The 22,429-nt window shown below is 42.2% G+C and overlaps 1 protein-coding gene across 1 annotated transcript; it reads left to right on the top strand.

Annotated features, from left to right (window-relative positions):
* The first annotated feature begins 1,018 nt into the window (after positions 1-1,018).
* LOC135873796 (prostatic acid phosphatase-like) lies at positions 1,019-21,827 on the top strand. Its single transcript, XM_065398412.1, has 10 exons — positions 1,019-1,132; positions 2,621-2,716; positions 4,936-5,022; positions 5,900-6,052; positions 8,048-8,146; positions 15,787-15,882; positions 18,256-18,388; positions 18,996-19,078; positions 20,261-20,367; positions 21,671-21,827. The coding sequence occupies exons 1-10, from the start codon at positions 1,019-1,021 to the stop codon at positions 21,825-21,827; spliced, it is 1,125 nt and encodes a 374-aa protein (XP_065254484.1).
* Positions 21,828-22,429: the final 602 nt, after the last annotated feature.

Here is a 22,429-nt window from a genome sequence, read left to right as displayed (position 1 = left end):
GACAAACTTTCAACTGATTAAATGTCAAGACTTATGTGTTAAAATTTAGTAAGATCAAAAGTCACTGACAAAGATGTGATTGCACCAGAGGAAGACCAATAAATTGATCAGATCTGTGGTGTCACAGCTGACCCTGGTTGTAAACCAGATACTTTTTCTTTAAATTTAACAAATAGCAGGATGATTAAAGAAACATCTTCTGACTTACATATGTTGCGGCACTAAGTACATCTGCTACAAGAAAAGTTAACAAGCAAAGAAAGATTTACCAAGATTGATGGCATTTTAGGGAAAAGTTCTTTAGAAGAAATTAGTAACCATTGCCATTGGAGATATTATCAATCCATTGCGTGAGGTGGGAAGTTGTTGGACACATTTTTATTCTTGCCAGTTAATTTAGAGCGAATAAATAAAAATACCTGCTATTTTATTTCTCCTAATGCCCACAGCCAAATCTAGAAATGCCCAAAGGGATCCAATAATGGAAGACTGGGTATTGCCGGCGCCGCTGCTACATACATTTCAATACAAAGTACTGAGACAAAATGGGTTTCCTTCTCAGTTGTTGGGTGGTGGGAGTTATCTTGGGAGAGACTTTTGTATACAGCATATTAAAACTACACCAGTATACTTGCAATGTTTTCATTTATAAAGATGCAACACTCATAAATAGATCTATGATGGTGTTACTAGGCTTTAGTTTAAACAGTATAAGCACTCATGGTCAGCTTGTATCCAGCTGCACTGTCAGGGTGCATGGGGCCAAAGGAGCCCCCCTATCACATGCATCCTGGATACCAGCAGAGTGCCCTGCTCCCATCACAAGTCCCCTGGGGTGCAAGTAACCCAAAAGGGGAATAAGGTGAGCAGGAGGCAGGGCTATGGTCCATTTCTAGAATTCATAATGCATAAGACTTACTCCTCCCCCCTTATTCATCTAACTGTATGTCAAACCTGCAGTAGGGCTCTGTCCAGCCCAAGCACTTGGTGTACAAAACATTCTTACGCTATTGCAAGGATGAGAGTGAGACGGCTGCTATGTGGAGTCTGGAGTTTATGCTTCTTGTTGAGTCTTTTCTTCATTTTGCTTCACCAAACCACTGCAAAAAGAAAACTGAAGTTTGTGTCTGTAGTAAGTAGATGGCAGTGTTAATTTCACTATGTGAATGGAAGTAATTTCTTACAGCACCTGTGGTTTATTGTTCTTCTTGAGTTAGAAAGTGTTCCCCAGGGGGGAAATGTTTTGTAGACATTTCAATATTTCCTGAATAGTCAAGCTGTATTATCGCTTCCCACAGAAAAATAAACCAAGTCCCAAACTTTAAAGAACATTTTGTAACTTTGCTTCCTTTTTGCAATCTCAGGTGATACTGAAGATTTACAGCGAGTGCCTTATTGGTGACATCCAAAGAGGCATTCTGCAATGATCACTTAAAGTTGTGAAATAGATGAGATGCCATAACTAATGTTCACTTAGTTGAGAATTCCTCTTTGCCTTGGAACTGATTTATTGGCTCAAGGGAAAGCAATGTCGCCCTTATGTGTAATCAAAAACAGATGTGTGCTGCATTGTTTATTTATTCATTCAAACAGCCCAGATGCAGGCCTGTTGCAAGTTGACACAACTTGCATTGATTTGCAAGTTGCCCTGGTTACAGGAGGTCTGAATATGGTCTATGCTGGACATAGCACATCCATTTAAATCACTAACTATTTTTTTAGATGTATTCTTAAATTGTATTTCTACTTCGATGATTCAGGGAAAGAATTAATGTGTAATATATAGTTTTAAAGTGATATGACTAATAGGTATGAGTAGTCAAGTGAATTATACAGGATTATAACATGGAATGGAATTAAAAGGGACTTAAGGATAGATTCAGAGTTTTCACAACCATCTTCCCTGAGTTTAGATTTTAGATGATGATACTTGCAATATTTGATATCTGCCTGCCTACACACTACTGTCTTAGAGTAAGTTTTATCAAGAAAAATGTGACTGGTAGTTTTTTTTCCATACTATTGTCCTGGCCGCTTAATGTAGTGTGACCTATACCTCCTATTTTATCCTAACCTCTCCAAAATAGATCTGGCATATGATATATAAGGCTATTATACAAACGTATACAGATTGCAAACAAAACCCTGAGCTAGCTACTTTTCAAATGCAGAAGAATAGAGTCCCTAGGCCATGTAAAGTTTACAATCTAAAAAAATAAGTTACTGTAGGTCTAGGACTAGGGCTCTTAGGCACAATCGTAATACAAATAATTATTTATTAGTAGTAGATATTATAGACAATAAACACACGATAGATGTATTAGCAGGAGCGCCGCCAGCTTTTCTGCTGCCCTAGGTGGCGGAAGGTCCCGCCCCAAAATGCCACCCCCCACAGAGGCAGCGGAAGGTCCCGTCGCCGAAATACCGCCGCGGTCGCCACCCCCCAAATTGTAGCACCCTAGGCGACCACCTAGGTCGCCTAATGGGTTGCGCTGGCCCTGTGTATTAGTACACAGCATATGCAGCACTAACTGTTAATGAAGACACTGCTGGAATTGCAATAATTACTTCTAATAAAAAGAAACAAATTATGTGAATGGAATTCAATCTATTTTGTCAGGTGTTTCGCCATGGTGACCATACCCCGTGTGAATCTTTTCCAAATGATAAACACAAGAAAAATGCATGGCCACAGGGATTTGGACAACTTACCAAGGTTTGTTGGCTTTACAGGGGCCCATATTGAAACAGAAGTTGTCTTTCACGTGGTAAAGTTTTAAGGTGGTGGAACTGTATTTTGGCAAGCAATGACTCAGAAAAGGATTTAGAGGTCATGGTGAATAACCAACTGAACATGAGCTCCCAGTTTGATTCAGTGGTAAGAGAGCAAATGCAATACTTGAATATATGAGCAGGGGAATATTAAGTAGAAATAAAGACGTTGTATTAACATGGTACACAGCATTAGTGAGACCATTACTTGAATATTGTGTGCAGTTCTGGTATCCACATTTTAAAAGGCTGTTCATAAATTTGATAGGGTTCAGAAAAGAGCTACAAGAATGGCTCAACACCTGAAAAAACGGTCTTCCAGTGACAAACTAAAGAAGTTCAGGCTAGTTAGCTTAAAGAGGAGGTTAAGAAGTGCCTTGATCAAAGGAGAACATTTCTGATGGCATGGGGCTTTTTAATCTAGGAGACAAAAGCATAACAAGACCCAGTGGTTGGAAACTGATGCTAGACAACTTCAGACAAGAAATCAGGAGTGAGCTGTTTATACTGAGGGTAAACAAGCCATTGCGATATCTTACATACAGATGTGGCAGATTCTTCCTCACCTAAAGTCTTAATCAGGAGTGCATGTCTTCTTAAAACAGATGCTTTAGCTCAGCCAGAAGATATGCACTTAATTCAGGAACCATGGGGTGAAATTCTACGGCCTGTGTTATACAGGTCAGACTGGATCATAATGGTGCCTTCTGCCCTTAAAATCTATGAAAGTTGGGGTCACATTTGCAGTACAGTCTTTTGTGCAGATGGTCTCGGATATCTACAGGTGCTAATATTTCATTTGAAACAAAGGAAGCGCTCTACCCAACTGGGTACTGAGCATCCTCAGCCTCCAGTCATGGAATAGATGTTCAAGGGCTCAGCACCTTCCAGGATCAGGTCTTGAATTTCTATCTTTGTCTATTATGACAATGCAAACATCACACTACAAACGGATGCACTGCTGCCTTTTTAATCCAATTTACAGAAAACTGCATCTAACTCAGGGGTTCTCAAGCTTTTGTACTGGTGACCCCTTTCACAAAGCAAGCCTCTGAGTGCGACCCCCCTTATAAACTAGAAACACTTCTTAATATATTTAACACCATTATAAATGCTGGAGGCAAAGCGGGGCTTGGGGTGGAAGCGGACAGCTCGTGACCCCCTATGTAATAACCTTGAGACCTCCTAAGGGGTCCCGACCCCCAGTTTGAGAACCCCTGATCTAACTAAATAACAAGAAATATGGGAACTCATCCCTACCCCATCCTGCTCAGTTCAATAAGATATAAATTTCAAAGGCTAACTACAATAATGTAAATTGTATTTGTATGCAACGTAGCTTAATCCCAAACAATCCTGCCCCCCCCCCATTTTTTAAATGGCAAAGAAATTAAATGTTGAAAGGACTATGTTCATGCAACACTAATGTTTCACAATTACAGTCAGAGTGAGGAAATGCAAAAGCTAAGGTTGTAACATCAATGTTAACTTTGCAGTATTTCCCTCTTCCTCCAGGCCCACCCCCCCCATACAAATATTTTAATATATTTTCTTAATTAGGATGTGAATAGTGCTTACTCATGTGAGTTGCCTGGTTGCATGACACAAGGTAATAATAATAAATAAAATAATAATGGATTTATTTAGCTGCTTTCATCCACTAATTTCAATATTATTAAAATGTATAATACCATGCTGAGGTTAAAAACTGTTGCCTTTCCTGATTTTTGTGCTTATGACTATGTATCTTCAAATTGTAGGACTATAGATGTACTGTATTTCATTATATATTACCATATATGGGGGAAACATTGCTTCTCTTGGATAGCTCGGATTCTATGCAGCATAAATGTTGAGATACCTAATGGAGAAAGATTTAAAATAAATCAGATAGAAAGAGACATGGATAGGGGGAGCATGAGTGCCTAGCTAAGGTTCTTGTACATACAGCAATCAGAGATGTGATGTTTCGGGTTGGGTTTGCTTGGTTTTATTTTAAAAATATCCCAGGGCATCCTGTTTGGCCAGCTCAAAAAGAAGGAAAATAACCTATAGGATTTATTTTATCTATTGCTCCCTCCTCTTTTTAAAAATCAGCTAAACCTGAATTACTCATCCACAGCTACCTTACAATGACACTCATCAATATCGTTGCTTCCACAGCTTGGAATACAGCGGCAATATGAGCTTGGGCAATACATGCGGAAGAGATATAAACATTTCCTGAGTACCGTATATAACCAGTTTGAGGCAAGTATCAGAATTAGCATGAAGGACATTTTTTTCTACATACTAATGGGACTTCCTTAAGACATGAGGGGTCTGATCCTGCCCAGTGCCGAGCACCTTAACTTGCACTGAAGTCAACAGCAGTTCTCAGAGTTCTCAGACTCCCTGAGGTTGTGGCCCAAATTTTGTTCAAGTTTACTCATTATAGAAAGATAACTGAAGAGTTAGTGCAGAGAGATCTTCACTTCAGCGGTATATCAGGTTTGGCAAGAAATCAAATTACACAGAAAGTTGTGGTATTTGGGTGAGCCTGAAAACACCTGAAAAATATTGGTGTTGTATTTGGATTCCCATGAATACAGAGATCATTGCCTTAGGGCCTCACTAATAGTAGCCTCTCTTCAGTGATGCAATAAGCCCTCCTGTGTAGACCCCACATCCTCCTTACTGTGGACCTCAGCCACTAACAATGCGTGTCCACCTCTCTCGTGCTCATGAGAACCTCAACTGGAAATTTCATAAGACGCTATTAGAATCTCTTGGCCGCTCACTATTTGATATCTTAGTCTGTTTCATTTGGGGGTCCAGTAGCTCATCATATCCATTGCTGGATCCCAAAAGCTAGCTGGCCAACTAGAGCCAGTTGAATTTTTTCCACTAGAATTTCTAATGGGGTTGCTATCACATTCCAGCTCACTATCCCCTCCAATGCTTGCTCCTGCTCCAACTCACTGCTTCCTCTCTATTCCAGGTTTCCTTTTTGGCCTCAGTCCCTTTGGATGCCAACCCTCCTTTCCCATTTCCAGTTCCCTCCTTTCCCACTAAAAGTCAGACAATTAACAGGAGCAGGGTTCTGTTAGTGAACGCTAAGAAATAATTCTTTCTATCCTTGCTCCAGATTTATGTTCAAAGCACAGATGCTGATCCAACTCTTATGAGTGCCCAGGCAAGTCTTGCTGGACTGTATCCACTGGCTGGTAATCAGGTCTGGAACCCCAAAATCCTTTGGCAGCCAATCCCAGTTCACACTGTGCCAGTGTCACATGACAAGGTGAGTACAAATTGGGGACTTTCTGCTTCCCATTTGGCTTTATCAGAAAGCCAAAATATGTGATGAAGAGTGAATGAAGTGGATGAAAGTGACACTAAGCTAAGGCATCATGCACTAAGAACTGATAGTGTGGGCAGCACTGTTATGTTGAGATTCCTCAAGAAGAGAATTCCACTACACAGCCTTGTGCTTAATGAAAATAGAAAGATTTAAGTCTAAAATCTAAGGAAGTGAGTTTGCCCACACTGTATGAGAACACAACTCAGAGTTGGTAACAGATTAACCCACTCTCTTGGCTCACACAGAGACTAAAAATAGCTTGCTCCATTTGAGAGCTGAGAGGAAAGTACTTTTTTCCCCCCACAACTCTTTAGGGCTGTGGTCTTCAATCTTTTCTGGCCCATGACAAAAGAATGGTCCCATGTCTCTCCATATCCCACAGTGATATTTGGATTGTGGGATAATGTTTTAGCTATTTTGTCAATTGCTAGTTTTAAAAAAAAAGTTGGGGTTGGTGCTGCTGAGGGTGAGGCTTGTGAGGTAAATAGATTACTCCTTTCCCTCTCTTCTCCTCTGGACCCACACAGTACTCTGCTCTGAGGAGTGGGGAACACTTTTCCAAGGGAATGTGATCAAGCCAGCTACACAGCCACTTGAAGTGCTGCTTCCCCTGCCCCAGAGCTGGGACTTGGGCAGGGAAGGGGAAGATATGCCTGGAAGGGAGCAAGGCACGGATGGCAGCAGGAGTAGGGAGAAGCGAGTGAGCTGTTCCTTCCTTCCCTTTCTCAGGCTCCCACTGAATCCTACACACCTAGGAATTTTGCAGCTCTCAGTGGAGGTGTACCCCACTGGTTGAGAATAGGTGGCCTAGAGCACTGGTATCAAATTCAGCAAAATGTCTCTCACATTTTTATCCAAGTGATCAGAGAGCCATACCCTGGGCCATATAGCATACACAAGTGAATCAAATTACTGTAAAACATTGCTGTAGCCCTTATTTATCTTGACCACTGAATGCTGCCCTGGTCTGATGCGCATTGTAAGTACTGTACTACAGTCACTAGAAACTAAGTTAATAAAAAATTCTCATGAATAGGAAAACAAATGTAGATGTGATTTCCCCTCCCCGCATTATTTATTACATTTTACATGAGTATGAATATACAGCAGACTTGACTCCACAAGTGTCTTTCTATTCAAAGCTAGTGTCCAATTACATCAAGAAAAATCATACCTATTCATGAACATGTGGTTAGATTTCAGAATGACATGGCTCAAACAAGTAGATTTTTAAAGCAGCAAAAACGTAGGTGTGCATATTTCCAGGCTAATTAGCTCTTCAATTCTCCAAGGTTTTATTTAAAGCTCTTGTTTTAATTGTGTGGCTACAAACAGTTTTATTAATTATTTTGTGAGAGAGGACAAAACACATGTCAGTAGGACAGATACATGCCACTTCATTTCAAATTGGCTGTAATTTTGTTTTTTACTATTTAAATTTAATGCAGATAATTTCAAATAAAAATTCTCAGCTTACACAAATACAAATTCTTAGACCATATAATCTAAACAGGCTTTAGCTTGTGGTGAGAGTAAACAAAGTTTTCAAAAATCTCTAAAACCGAACATTATGGGTGAAATCACCCATGTAGAAGGCCAGCAAAAGGCATATGCCCCACTTAAGCCCTATTTTGAAGGCTTAAGCAGAACATGAGCTTGCAACAACCTTCTGCACAGGTGTGGATTTCACTTTGACTGATTATGTTCTAATTTTAAGCAGGGACTTCCATAAAGGTTTAATAGTTCTATTACAGAAGTGAGTCCATAGGGCTATTATACTTAACCTAGGGCAAAAGCCACTGGAAAACAAACCAACCCCCCGGTACAGTTTGGCTCAACTAACACACACATAAAAAATGGAATCTCATGAAAGAACATTAAATAGCCAAATGGGAAACACCTTGCCTAATTAATCCATTGTATTTGTTGTTTTAGTTGCTACACTTACCTTATCCAAACTGCCCACGATACAACGAACTTCAGAAAGAAACCTTTGCAACAAGGACATTTCGAAGACATTTGAAGCACTACAGGGTAAAGAACACGTTTTCAATTGTAGAAAAAGTCTAATTAAAAACTGTTGGTAAGGGGTTGCTCAACTCACCACTGGACAGGGAAGCCTCTTGGTGGTTCTGGGTTTTAGCTCAGTCAGGCTGATGCCTCTTCCTGTGGTAACACCCAGTCAGTTTCTCCTAGGCAGCCCTTGTCTCACTCCAGAAACCACAGCATCCTCTTTGTTACTCAGCCGCCTGGCTAGGTCACTAACGTGGTTTGCCCTTCCGAGGGAAATGTATCAAGCAGTCTCAGGCAGTCTTCCACTTCACTGCTTCACAGTGCCACTTCTGCAATGGCAGGCAGGGGAACCCAGGCCCACCCTCTACTCTGGGTTCCAACTCAGGGACCCTCTACACAGCAGCCAAGGTCCATCCTCTGCCCCTTTCGCTGAGCTGCTTCCATATCTCCTGGCCTTCCCCACTTCTCTGGGTTTGCCAGTCTCTTCACTCCCTCATCCCAGGGAGTAATTTTAGGCAAACTCATCCCTGCCGCCCCCTCAAACACACCTCCCTTCTCCCTGGGAATAACTGCAAACACTTTCCCAGCAGACCCCTCTGCTTCCAATTTCCTGTCTTTTGTAGAAGCCCTACATGTCCCTCACAGGTGAGCTCCTCTCTAATTAGCTGCCTCCAGCCTAAAACTCCCCTATTTGCAGCCTAATTAACTTATTGGCCCCACCTGTCCCAATTCAGCTCTTGCAGGGCCAGTTTGCGGGGTACATTCCATCACTCTGTCACTCATGACCGCATTAGCCAATGGTGGGTCACCAGAATGGAAATCAAGAGACCTCGTTGTGACATTCCCCTCTGGTGTTAGCTGGACAGGTGATCCGCTAGGTGACTCCAATCCTTGACTCTGGGAGCCAGCCTTACCCTGCTCTGCTGTGAGAACCCCCACTCCTGGGCTGTTCACACAAAGCCTCTAGCATGTAAGCTGCTCCTGGGATTGTGCAACCGAATGACACTAGCCAATATCTCCGGTCCCAGACACAACCCTAGGAACCTCCATCTTGCAGTGTCCAGTTATGCCCACTGGATGCTGCAAGCTTATATGAGTTTGTCAATTTAACAAAGAAATTGATATGTACCATGCTTGTTATCCCAAGAGGAGCCTCTGACACACTTCAAACCAAACGCACTGCTTCAGGTAGAATAAACAAACAAATTTATTAACTATAAAGATAGATTTTAAGTGATTATAAGTCAAAACATGTGTCAGATTTGGTCAAATGAAATAAAAGCAAAACGCATTCTAAGCTGACCTTAACACTTTCAATGCCCTTACAAACTTAGATGCTGCCCACCACAGGCTGTCTGGTTGCTCTTCAGCCGGGCTCTCCCCTTTTATCAGTGCTTCAGTAGCTTGGTGTGGTGTCTGTAGATGTAGGTGGAAGAGAGAGGAAGAGCATGGCAAATGTCTCTCCCTTTTATCATGTCCTTTCTTCCCACTTGGCTTTGCTCCCCCCTTCAGAGTCAGGTGAGCATTACCTCATTGCAGTCCCAAACTGACCAAAGGAAGGGGGGTGACTCACTCGAGAGTCCAACAGATCCTTTGTTGCTGCCTAGGCCACCATCCTTTGTTCCTGTGAGACTGGGCTGGGTTTGTCCCATCCATGCCCTAATGAAGTGTGAACTGCCTCTCTGCTCTTGGAGAGTTTTTGCCTGGGCTTATTTTAAGCCATGAAGACACATTTTCAGCCTCATAACTATATACATGAAATTATAACCTATAACATTACTGTAACATTACTATAACAACAATGCTCAGTGCATCATGAGCCTTCCAAAGACACCCGACATGACAAACTTTGCATTGGATACCACACAATCATTTTACAAGGATGAACATGGGGGTGTTCCCCTGAGGTACAGAGCATCACACCTCCTCTCTTAGTTTACTGCAAGAGGGTTAGTCACTGACTAGCTCAAAGACAGTTTGTGTTATAGCTCTCTTGGCATCCAGCCATTAAGACCATGAGGCAGCATGCCTGTTTTCCCAATCACACACAGCAAACCAGCTTTTTTATGGTTTCTCTGCTGTGATAAGCTTTAAACCTGTTTACAGGTATTAATTGAAAAATAGCATTATCATACAGTTCAACATCCGTGTCAAAATTCTTATCCCCAAAACTTAACATTAATATCAAAATTTTTATCACAGATGTGCGTTTACAAGTATCTTTATGATACCACGCCCTCTGTTCAGATAGTGTAGTTTGAGGTTAGTTTGTTCATTATCCATGGTGTCCTTTGACTTTCTCCCATGTAATCAGTCACTGGCTTTTCTTTCCCTCCAGTGTTTCCTTCTGTGTGGGCTCTTAATTTAATCATGTTTCTAGCATTTTGATATCTCAGGGTCTGGCCAGATAAGGGTCCAGGGGGATCCTTCACATTGGCTGGCCCTTTGGGGAGCGGTCTCCCAACCCCAGGACTGTACATATGTAGAAAGTCCAGCTCCTCTTTTGGGGTTACCCTGTGTTTCCCACTCCCAGCACTGAGTCCTTCCCTGCCCCCTATAGGGCTGTGATCTGTGCTCTCTGGGCTAGGTGTGTTTATCCTTTGATCAGATGCACCTTTTCCCAGCAGCTTTCCCATAACTGCTCCCTGTCTCTCACAAGCCTGGGGGAAAACACACACACCCTGTCAGGTCGGTCGTTTGTGTTCTCACAAACTACCACCTGGCAATTTCCTGGTCTCAACTCCTCTGTTATCACAGGCCTTGGAGCTGCATCTTGATGTAAAGAGAGACAGTTACTTTCCAAAAACATATCAGACATAGCATCCTGAAAAACTGGAACGGGGATTGGGGTACCCTCTGCCACCACTTTCTCTGTCCCTGAGAAGTCAGCTGTGTGACAGCTCCCCTCCAGGAGGTCAGTTACACAGTTCCTTCTCAAAACAAGGGTCACAGGCTGAGTGCCTGGGTGCAGAGATGCTGACCCAGCCATCCTCCTAGTGTCCTGGGCATCCTGCCCCAAGTGACCAGTGAGGAGACACTCCTGTACCCCCACTATTCCATCCCCAGTTTCCTCCTCTGGGCCCCCTCCTAAGACACATTTCTCTGTGCTCCCCAGGAAGGGTTCTGTCTCTTGTTCATCTGCAGAACTCTGCCAGCTAACAACTGGGAACGTTTCCTTAATCGCTGACAACATCTCTCCTGCCCCTGTGCCTGAGGGCATGTTGCCTTCTGCTGGAAAGGAGCTAGTCTCAACCCCTCCCATACTTGGAAGCACACTGCTTCCTTGTGTTACAGAGTCACAGAAATCCTCACCCACTTTAGTGGTTTCTGAGATCCACTGCCCCTTCTCTGGGCTCTCCTCTGGGACACATTGCTCTATGCTCCCTTGAGCTGGTTTTGCCTCTGGTTCAGCTGCAACCTACTGGCAGCTAACAACCTGGACAGTTCTCTCCCTGGCAGGCATTACACCCCCATCCCTTCCTGATGTGGTGTTGCCTCCAGCTGCCGTGCAGGAGTTGGTCTTAACCACCCTCCCACCTGGACGCATGTGGCTTCCCCCAGCTGCAGAATCAAGGAGATTCTCTCCCATTCTCTCAACAGTTCCTGAGACCTTACTCTTTCCCTTGGGGGTCCGAGCATAAAATTCCCTCCTGCTGCAGGCAAATGCTTTAACCTGAGCTACACGGAAAAAATCATTACCAAGAAGCAGGTTGACTAGGAGGTGTTCCATCACCCCCACAGTCAAAACACTTTCCAAACTTTCCCAAACCACATGGATTTTAGCTAGTGGTACGAGGAATCTGCTTTCGCCCACAATCTCTGCCATTTGGCCAGGCAACATACTGGCCTTTGGGACCACACTCTGCTTAACCAGAGAGATCTGGGCCCCTGTATTCCTCTGCCCCAAGTATTCCCTGCCACCAATTTGGACAGCCTTAATATGCTCCATATCTGGTTCTGCAGAGGCTAACCTCACAAAAACAATATGATAGGTTTCAATTGCTTGGGGGGGTTCTGTGTTGAAGACAGCAGAACTAACATGAGCTATTGGTTGCCTGCTTCCTCTTAGCACAGGGCATTTATCCCTCAGGTGATCAGTTGCATTACACTGATAGCACCTTTTGGGCTCTTCTGCTTTTACAGGAGATTTGTGATGAGGGTTAGAGGAATGGTTTTGGGTAAAAGAATGTTTAGGCTCCCAAACCCCTTCTCTCTTCCCAGGGGCAAAATGGGATCCTCCCTTCCCACCAGTTTTAAACTCCTCTTTCTATGACCTGCCCTCAATAGACGCCTGATTCTGTTAGAAGGCATCAGCTAAAAAAGCCATCTCATCCACAGACTTTACATCTTTGTCCCATAGACACTGCTTTACATCAGCCTTAAATATGCTTAGGAAATGCTCTTGAGCAACAAGATCCAACATTCCCTCAAAACTTGCTACCTCTTTACACCTCACCCATTTTCCCAACAAATCTTTCATTTTGTTTACATATTCCCCTTTACTCATACCAATATCCTTCTTAAGATTCCCATATTTAACTCTATATGTTTCAGGGGTAATCTGAAAACTTCGTAAAACAGTATCTTCAAATTTACAATAGTCTAAAGCATCTTCAATAGGCATTCCATTGAATACATTTTGAGCTTTACCAGTTAATTTCGCAATCAGGGTGGGAACCCCCTTATCATCAGGGATTTCATGTATTACACACAACCTTTCAAAGGTAGTCATATATTCAGCAATATCATCCTCATCCTCCCATCCCACTGTATGCAGGACATAAGTGTTCCCATTTGTGGATTTTTGGAGTGATGGGAGTTGTTGGGGTCGGGAGGTTCTGGTTCTGCTTCTCTAGCAGGTCCAACTGGTGTTTTCTCTCTCCTTCTCTTTCTTCTCTCTCTCTTTTTACTTCCATGACCCTTCTGTGTGCAGCCTCCTCCTTGGTGGCCTCTGCCTCCATAGCCCTTCTGTGTGCAGCCTCCTCTCTGGCTGCCTCTTTTTCTTTCTCTCTCTCTCTCTCTCTCTCTCTTTTTATCTCCAGTTCTTTCTGTTGCAATAATCTCTGGTGCTCCCTCTCCTTTTCTGCAGACTGCAGCCTAAAAAGCTCCAACTTTGCAATTGCTTCACTGCTTTCATTCATTTTCCTGTTTTTCTGTTTCTACTTCCCTTTCCCGAAATAAGCAAAAAGAAAATAACAAAACTGTGACCTCCTCCTGACTGTTCTTACCCACTGCACTTAAGACTCACTAAAAATCACAACTATCAGTGCTTAAAGTGTGAACTTCACTTGGAGTAACAAGCTGCACATGCGCCCTGCTCGCTGCACCATTGTGATGTTCCCCTCTGGTGTTATCTGGACCGGTGATCTGCTAGGTCGCTCCAATCCCTGACTCTGAGAGCCAGCCTTACCCTGCTCTGCTGTGAGAATCTCCCACTCCTGGGCTGTTCACGCACAGCCTCTGACATGTAAGCTGCTCCTTGGATTGTGCAACCGAATGACACTAGCCAATATCTCCGGTCCCAGACACAACCCTAGGAACCTCCGTCTTGCAGTGTCCAGTTATGCCCGCTGGATGCTGCAAGCTTATATGAGTTTATCAATTTAACAAAGAAATTGATATGTATCAGGCTTGTTATCCCAAGGAGAGCCTCTGACACACTTCAAACCAAACACACTGCTTCAGGTAGAATAAACAAACAAATTTATTAACTATAAAGATAGATTTTAAGTGATTATAAGTCAAAGCATAACACATCATATTTGGTCATATGAAATAAAAGCAAAACGCATTCTAAGCTGACCTTAACACTTTCAGTGCCCTCACAAACTTAGATGCTTCTCACCACAGGCTGGCTGGTTGCTCTTCAGGCAGGGTCTCCCTTTGATCAGCGCTTCACTCGCTTGGTGTGGTGTCTGTAGATGTAGGTGGAAGAGAGAGGAAGAGCATGGCAAATGTCTCTCCCTTTTATCATGTCCTTTCTTCCCTCTTGGCTTTGCCCCCCCCCCTTCAGAGTCAGGTAAGCATTACCTCATCGCAGTCCCAAACTGACCAAAGGAAGGGGGGTGACTCACTCGAGAGTCCAACAGATCCTTTGTTGTTGCCTAGGCTAGTGTCCTTTGTTCCTGTGAGGCTGGGCTGGGTTTGTCCCATCCATGCCCTGATGAGGTGTGAACTGCCCCTCTGCTCTTGGGGAGTTTTTGCCTGGGCTTATTTTAAGCCATGAGGACACATTTTCAGCCTCATAACTATATACATGAAATTACAACCTGTAACATCATTGTAACAACAATGCTCAGTGCATCATAAGCCTTCCAAAGACAGCCGACATGACAAACTTTGTATTGGATACCACACAATCATATTATAAGGATGAACATGGGGGTGTAGGGTGTTCCCACGAGGCACAGAACATCGCATTTGTATATTCTCCTTTTAATGCAGGTATTTCATTCCTACTAACATTAACAGGCCTAACTACCACATATTGGAAGGAGATTATACCCACTAACTGATTATGAAATTATAAAACTTGCTAGGCTGGCCTGTCCACACCAAATGACAGGTGCAATTTTAGTGAAGATAATCTCTTGGCCACCAGATTAGTGGAAATCTACAAAACAAAACTCAGCTCAGCTACAAACTCACCTCTCTTTCTCTGCTCAGTCTCACATCCACAACACCTCCTCTAACATCTCTCCCCACATGCTCCTCTGCTAGCTCAGATGAGTCCTCCTACACAAAAATCTCCTCACTAATTTTTCTCATTGTCATGTTAGAAAATTCCCACAACTTCACTACAGTCTCAAACACCTCTCTCTCCCCTTCACGTCTCACATTCAGGTTGTTGCTCAAGTGTTTCACTTCTTTCACCACAACATCTCAGATACCTCTCCCTTCCTCCACATCTCAACTATCAAAATCCTTACTGTGACTGGGGTAATCTTCTGTCAGCTCCACTGCAACCTCCTGCTCTCTGGCCTATCTGACTTCCACTTTCTACCCCTCAAGTTTATCCAAAACATTGCTGCCAAACTATCATCTTCCACTGCTTTGACCACATCATCCCTTCTCAGGCTCTTCACTAGTTCTGCAACTTGGCACCACATTCAATCTACTCATATTTTACACAGTTCTGCCTCTGCTTACTGTTCACTTTTGTCTCCTGCCACTCTCCTGCTCGATACATACTTTGCACTAGTTCTGCTTCTCCATATGGTCCTGTTTACCCCTTTCCCACAAAGTGCCTTGGTGCTTTTCCCCACGTTTCCTCAGATGTCTGCAATCTCCTCCCTGATACAGTAGGTCATGCAGCCTCCCTCTGCTCCTTCAGATCCCATCTCAAAATCCCTTTCTCCTCCTACTGTGTCCCACGTTCCCACAACAATCTAAGAAGAAGAAAAAAATCAGTATTTTTAGAAGGGGAACTAGTGATGTATATAACCTATGGGACAAGCAACCTCAACCATGTTGTGTGTAAACTTCCTTTCCTCTTGCCTGTTGTCATCTCTCCCTGATCTGTAGGTTCACTGGGACAGGGTCTGTCTTTATTCTTTCTATAACAATAGCATATACCACTAAGGCGTTATATAGGAATGTCATAAATGGGCAAAACAAAAGCCTTTCATCATATTTACATGTTTGTTGTTTTTGTCTTCCAGCCATTTCTGAGATTTTTAGCAGTTCACACGGGATACCCATTGAAGAGGCTGAACACTGAAAGAATTATAAAAATATATGACACCTTACTATGTGAGGTAAAAGTATATAAGAAAATTCCCCTAAGATCCAATTCAGACATGCTACAGTACAAGGAGGATTGATTTACAAACTTCATCCTCTGCTCCTTAGTGGTTAGAAAAAAGCTATACGTTTGCAAGGATAGGTGTTTTAGAATGTCCAGAGCTAGGGATTCTTACCAGACCAGTTGCCTCAAATAATTGACATACAATCCTTCATTCAGTTCTATGCCAACATAGCTTTTTTTGTGTGTTAACTTCCTTGTTGCCCTAAGCACCACTGAGAAAGTCTATCAATCATATTATCACCACAGTTCTGGAAGGGAAAGGATGAGGTAACTTTTAGACCCCCCCTGCTTGCTGTATTATTTATACAGCACCATAAAGATGCATAGCGTTTATATTAGTAAAAATACATGGATTGGCCCAGAAAATATAATCTTCCTCTTCAAAGATTTTTAGAGTCAAATGGTGCAAGCAGGTACAGTAATAATTAGGTAGTAGCAAATGGAGCAATGTGTGAATGGAAACACCTGTAAGATTCATTGAACAAGTGGGATTATAGCAGTAATTTGAAGGAGGCAGAAGGCTATTGGTGAATATTGTTTGGGAGGCTGTTCTAAGCAGAGGGACTGTGTCTTCCAGTGCAGGAGCAAACAAAAATTGCAAGGTCTTGCAATGTAAGTTGTTGGTTGTTGTTTTGTTTGTTTGTTTTCTTTTATTTAAATAACTGTTTGGCATATTACCTAGAAGACTAAAGCAGTTTTAAAGTAGATTACATTGTGGATGCAAACTACCCAGTTGTATCACATTATGCAATAAGTTGCCATCTGTCCTGTATTTTCCACGATAGTCCCAATTTTGCCAAGGCAATCCCACCTGGGACATTTCCCAGATCTCTACATTAGTTCAATGACCCATGAAATGTCAACGTAATGGGAAACTGCAACTTGAGCATGTTGCAGCAAGTCATCACCACATACCAGACACTGATGTGCCAATGCAAGGCCACAATGCTGTATTGCAAACGTCCTGGTGTTCTGAGGCAGGAGTTTATTCCATCAGGTAAACTTACAAAATTGCCCATCCTTGTCTGTCATCAGGGGCCCTTATGCCAGAGAGAATTTAACTAATTAGGAGAGTACTTCCTTCAGTGTTGGACTCTGAGTATGGGTCCTTCACGTTGCTCAACTGGGACTCTAGTTGGGGCTCCTGCCACAAAAGTAACAACTCTACCAGCTGTGCAAAAAGAGTCTTGTTGTTAGCTGTTTTCATGCAGCCATGGTAGAAGTCACCTCACCATATTATTTATTATGGTCACATGCCATTTCACTTCTAGGTAACTCCAAAGGCACAAGTACTTGTTTGCCTGCAGCAATGGTATGAAACAGTATTCACTTAGTATGTCCTCTTCTTTCGAAACAAATCATGTTTGTTAAAGAAACAAATAATACATTGTGACCTGAGCTGATTTAACCTGACATGATCCATTGTTTCCCCTATTTAAACAAATCCTGTCATTAATTAGCAAGTCCTTGTCAGGACATAACAGGTAGAATGGAAGCAGGTAGTTCTGAGAACACTGTTTAGCTCACTTAAATTGTCACACTTTGATAAGGGTACACTATGTTATGACAAAATAGACTGGTTTTGTTAAACAGGAATTCAGTTCAGTACAAATCTGGAGCATTGTGTGCATTTCCTACCTCTTCACTGTGGTAGCCTTTAACATATCCAGTCCCAGAGGCAAACATAGCCTCATTCTACTTTGTTTTGGGAATTGAGGCAACATCTGTAAGAGTTGGTGTAAAATGGGCCAGAACTCATCTCCAGATCCCCAACCCTCACCAGACGTCAGGTTGTTCAAAATGCAGATATAAATGTGGCAGTTTGAGCCATTCTCTAGCTCACTGATTTCTCAGAGCTGCCAAGCCAAAAAGTCTTGACTGCCATGTAAGTTTTGCTTGAATAAGGGCTTCTGGATGTGGCCCAAGAACTTGCTGACAATAGAGAATTTTCACTAAGACACAAGATTCATCCTTAATAATTTGATGATGATCATCCACTATACATGCAGCCATTTTTGCATATCCCTCCCTATTAGTGCTGCGCCACCTCCTGGTCTTCATGAATACTGTCATCTCTTCTCATCCTTTAAAAGTTGCTGTCTTTGAGCAATATATTGATATAAATGAGAGTTCCACCACCACCCAAGTGCAGTGTCTGGTCCTTAGTTTAATATAAAATAAAGAGAAATCTTTAATTTGGTCAAAACATTCAGGATTTGTACCTGAATGTACCAGAGCATTGCTGTTGGTAACAATACAAAAGGAAGCAACACAATCTGGTAGAAATCAGAGAGAAAATCATTGTTTTCCTTCTTTGCTGTAGGAGATCAACAATTACACTTTACCATCATGGGCCACTCATGGTGTCAGGACCAAGCTTCTAAAGCTCACAGAACTGCTGCTACGGGCAGAATTTGGGCTCCACAAACAAAAACAGAAGTCCCGACTCCAGGGAGGTAAGCAAAAATACATAATTCTAAGTGGGGTGAGAGTGTGATGGGAAACAGAGTGGAAAGGGTGTACAGTCAACACTGGAATTCATATCATATTTAGAACTATGGAAGCTGCTATATACACATATTACAAGGTGATCACCGTCTATTCTTACTTGAAATCAGGAAGTTACAATAGAGTTACACTAAAGAGAGGTTTCAGAGTAGCAGCCATGTTAATCTGTATCTGCAAAAAGAACAGGAGTACTTGTGGCACCTTAGAGACTAACAAATCCTGTTCTTTTTACTAAAGAAAGGGCCAGACTCACCAATACACTCTGGCTTCTTTACACTACCCTTGTGAACCAGCCCGTTAAACCAGTTTATGGCTGCTTTCAGCCACTGGGATCTACCAATGAATCTGGCCCTAAAATTGGTGCACGTGGGAACACAATCAGGCCCATTATTTATACAAAGATTGGGTCAGATTCATCAGTAAACTTCAAAAAGTAGCTATAAACACATGTTAACTAATCTACCATGTGTTTAAGCACTTCCTTGTGTTAAGAATATCAACATTAATACAAACTCCCTATACCATTATTGTCACTATTTTCCAATTTTCTTCCAGGTGTTCTTTTAAAAGATATTCTCAAACATCTCTCGACTGCCAGAAAGCCTTCCAACCGGCGAAAGATAATTATCTATTCTGGAGTGAGTCATCTTTTTCTTTTATGTTGGATTTTTGAAGTTGTCAACTATAGTAAAAGACATGGGACTTCATTTCCTGCATCTAACAACAGTTACACTGGGTTTTCTTTCTTTTGTGTCTAGCTTTAACCATTTCATCATGATTTACTTTGGAAAATTTAGCTCAGATACATACAGCATCGCATTTCCCAGTCCAACCTAGTGGCTTACTTCATTCTTAAGCTGCTTTGATTGTTTAGTAAAGAAATCAAAAGGCTTGGTCCAAGGTCTTGAACTGATCCAATAGGACATCCTTGGTCTAGAAACCAGCCTACTGCTGCTTTTTTTTTTTAATTAAATTTAGTGATTTTAAAAGGTGCTGGACTGGCTGTCTTAGATACTAAGGTTTTCTATTTTTGCACAGAACATGCACCTTCTCCCAGTGGGCAGGGAGAGTCCTGGATTACTTGGCAAAAACTATTTATAGCCCAGTTAGGTTGGGAGATGTTGGACCTTAGGGCCAAATTCTTTCAAATCTGACCTCTAATTCTGGATGCCCAACTGGAGAAAGCTTGGACCTGACTGTAAGAAGAACGGAATACTCCCAACTCCCATGCACTTTCACTAGAGTTGCAAGTGCTCAGGTCTTCTGAAAATCAGACGCGAGATGTCTCAGGTTGGGCATCCAAAATTAGAGGTCACATTTGAAAGGGTTTGGCCTAACAACTGAGGTACTCAAAATTGAAGGCCACTTTTAAAATTTAGGCCTAAGTCTACCATTGGACTGGAACTGATAATTGCCCGTCCTGGGCCTCAGGCCAGCATGATTCTGGGTAAATTAATATATATTTGGGATGAAAAGAAGGAAACATTTCTCTGGCAGGTTGATATTGTTATTTTTAATGGCAACTGTTTGAACCCGCTCTGAGATTTGGAATATGAGTAGTAGTCCCGGAAGGCTGATATAAATGCATTTTATCACATAGGTATCTCCACACCAGGAAAAAAAGCGAACTTTTTTCAAAGCTTTCTTAAAATAAGAATAATCAAGGATACAGAGATCAGAGACCAAGTACTTATTCACAGAGTTGTGCAAGTAAAGTGAACTGTGCAGCTTAACTGGTGGAGAAATTATTGAATGTTTGCTCAGTAGTGACCACATCATTCTCAGGAATTCTTTAATGGGAATGTTCCTTCTGTTTACAGCACGCTGCTACCATTGTTGCCTTACAGATGGCACTCAATGTTTTCAATGGAAAACTCCCTCCATACAGTGCCTGCCATTTTTTTGAACTTTACCAGGAAAAGGATGGGTAAGTATCTGGATAAAGCTGTATTACTGAAATGTACTTTTTAAAAACCAATTTACTGAAGCCCCAGAGTATTTTATAAATAAAACTGTTTTGGGTGGCCAATATTGAGCTGCCTGGACACATGGGGCCTTAAATAATAATAGGGATCATGGTATTAGCTTAATTATTATAATCTGAGTGACTTTAGTGCTTGTGAAAGGCACCAGGTTCACAGCCCTGGAGCCTGAAGTCTCTCCCTACAGTGTAAGCTTCCCCACCAGTGAATTTCAACCCTGTTCTAGGACCACCTCCAGTGGTGAGAGGTTTTACTCAGCTCCCACTGCTACTCAGTCCTCTGACTCTCCACTGAGAGTGGATCTGTAGAGCTGAGGATCCCCAGGTCCCTTCAGCTCCCAAATTCCCCCTCCATGCTGGGGACACAGGGAACCCTTGTGGAGCAGAGCAACATAACACCCTCCCCTGACTCACAAAACCCTTTCCACTGTGAAATCACACAATTCTGGTGCCTCAGGGCCCTCTAGAATCATGGCTGAAGGAACAGCTTTTTCCAGACACATGACTAGTGCTAGTTCAGGGATACTAGATGCCATACAAAATGGCTGGATACCAGGTGGGATTGTCAAATGCATCTAACAGGACTTAGAAGCACAAGTCCTACTGAAAGTCAATAGGAGTTGGGCGTCTAACTCCCTTGGGTCCTTTGAAAATCCCACCCCCATGAAAAATGCCCTTACAATAAGTTCAAGTAGAGAACATACAAATGTTCCAAGGAAAGACGGTGATGTTTCAAAATAAGTTGTTAAAATTAGACTGAACAAAACACCTTGAGAATGTACAGGAAAACCAGTCATGTCAGCGCAGGAAAATCAGCTTAGATGAACTAATGCCAGTAAATCTTTTTGATTCTCAATATCTACATATAAAGGCAAATTTAAATGTTAACGTATAGGACCAAATTCACTCATTCTGTGTTACAGCAGAGGTGAAGTTGATCCATAATGTTTTACAGACATTTATGTATCAATATTTCATTTAGACCTTGTATATATATTAGACCAAATATACCTCTCTAGTCTACCCATGACACCCTTACTAACAGGAGGGCACATGGACTGCAAGTCCCTGTCTCGGATAATAAAGCACTGTTTCTCTTAATAATTCATTCCATTTGGCACTTTTTATAAAGAGTTAGAAAAAGTGTGTCAAACTTGTCCTTGGTGTAACTGCATTTAATAGGGTCCAAACACTGCAACTTCAAAGAAGGTGTGCCTAATTTTACTTTTATTTGTGTGCTGTGACTCAGGCAATACACCATTGAAATGTACTATCGGAATCACTCTTTGAAAGATCCCCACCCGCTCACTCTGCCAGGCTGCAAATTTCGCTGTCCACTCGAGCAATTTAATCAGCTACTTTCGTCAATCATAGTGCACCACTGGACAAAAGAATGCAGGATGTAGGGCATAAACAAGGTAAATATGGTGCTGTTAAATATTGTGTGTGCAAGTGTCATCCTAAATGTGTGGCAAGAGCAGATAAAACCCTGAGTAGACATACCTTTGAAACAGGAATATTTTTGTACAGGTTTGATCTGAAATGAATAGCAATCCAGCTCCATTAAGATAATTTTCCTCCTAACTCTCTATTGATGCATATGCCCAGACAACCCCAAATCTAAACTGCTCTTCTGGTGGAAGAAAAATTCAGGTTACATCTACCTTGCAACCAAGGGTATAACTTGCAGCTTGTGTAGACATACCTGCGCTAGCTTTAGTATAGCTAGTTTGCTAAAAATAGCAGTGAGGACATGACAGCATAGGCTTCAGTGTGAGCTAGCAACATGAGTACATACCTGATGGGGGCTAGATAAACTTGTACAGACTGTGCCGAAGCCGTGTCCTCACTGTTATTTTTAGTGAGCTAGCTAGATTAAAACTACCATATGTACATCTAAATGAGCCCCAAATTGCATCCCCAGTTGCACTGTAGATGTTGCCTCAGAATGAAATCAAGGATTATTACATGGCTGAAACATTGTAGGATACTATTTTTTTATTTTATT

The sequence above is a fragment of the Emys orbicularis genome, chromosome 2, assembly GCF_028017835.1.
Source record: "Emys orbicularis isolate rEmyOrb1 chromosome 2, rEmyOrb1.hap1, whole genome shotgun sequence".
NCBI lineage: Eukaryota > Metazoa > Chordata > Testudines > Emydidae > Emys > Emys orbicularis.
This window is presented reverse-complemented; position numbering and strand designations above follow the sequence as displayed.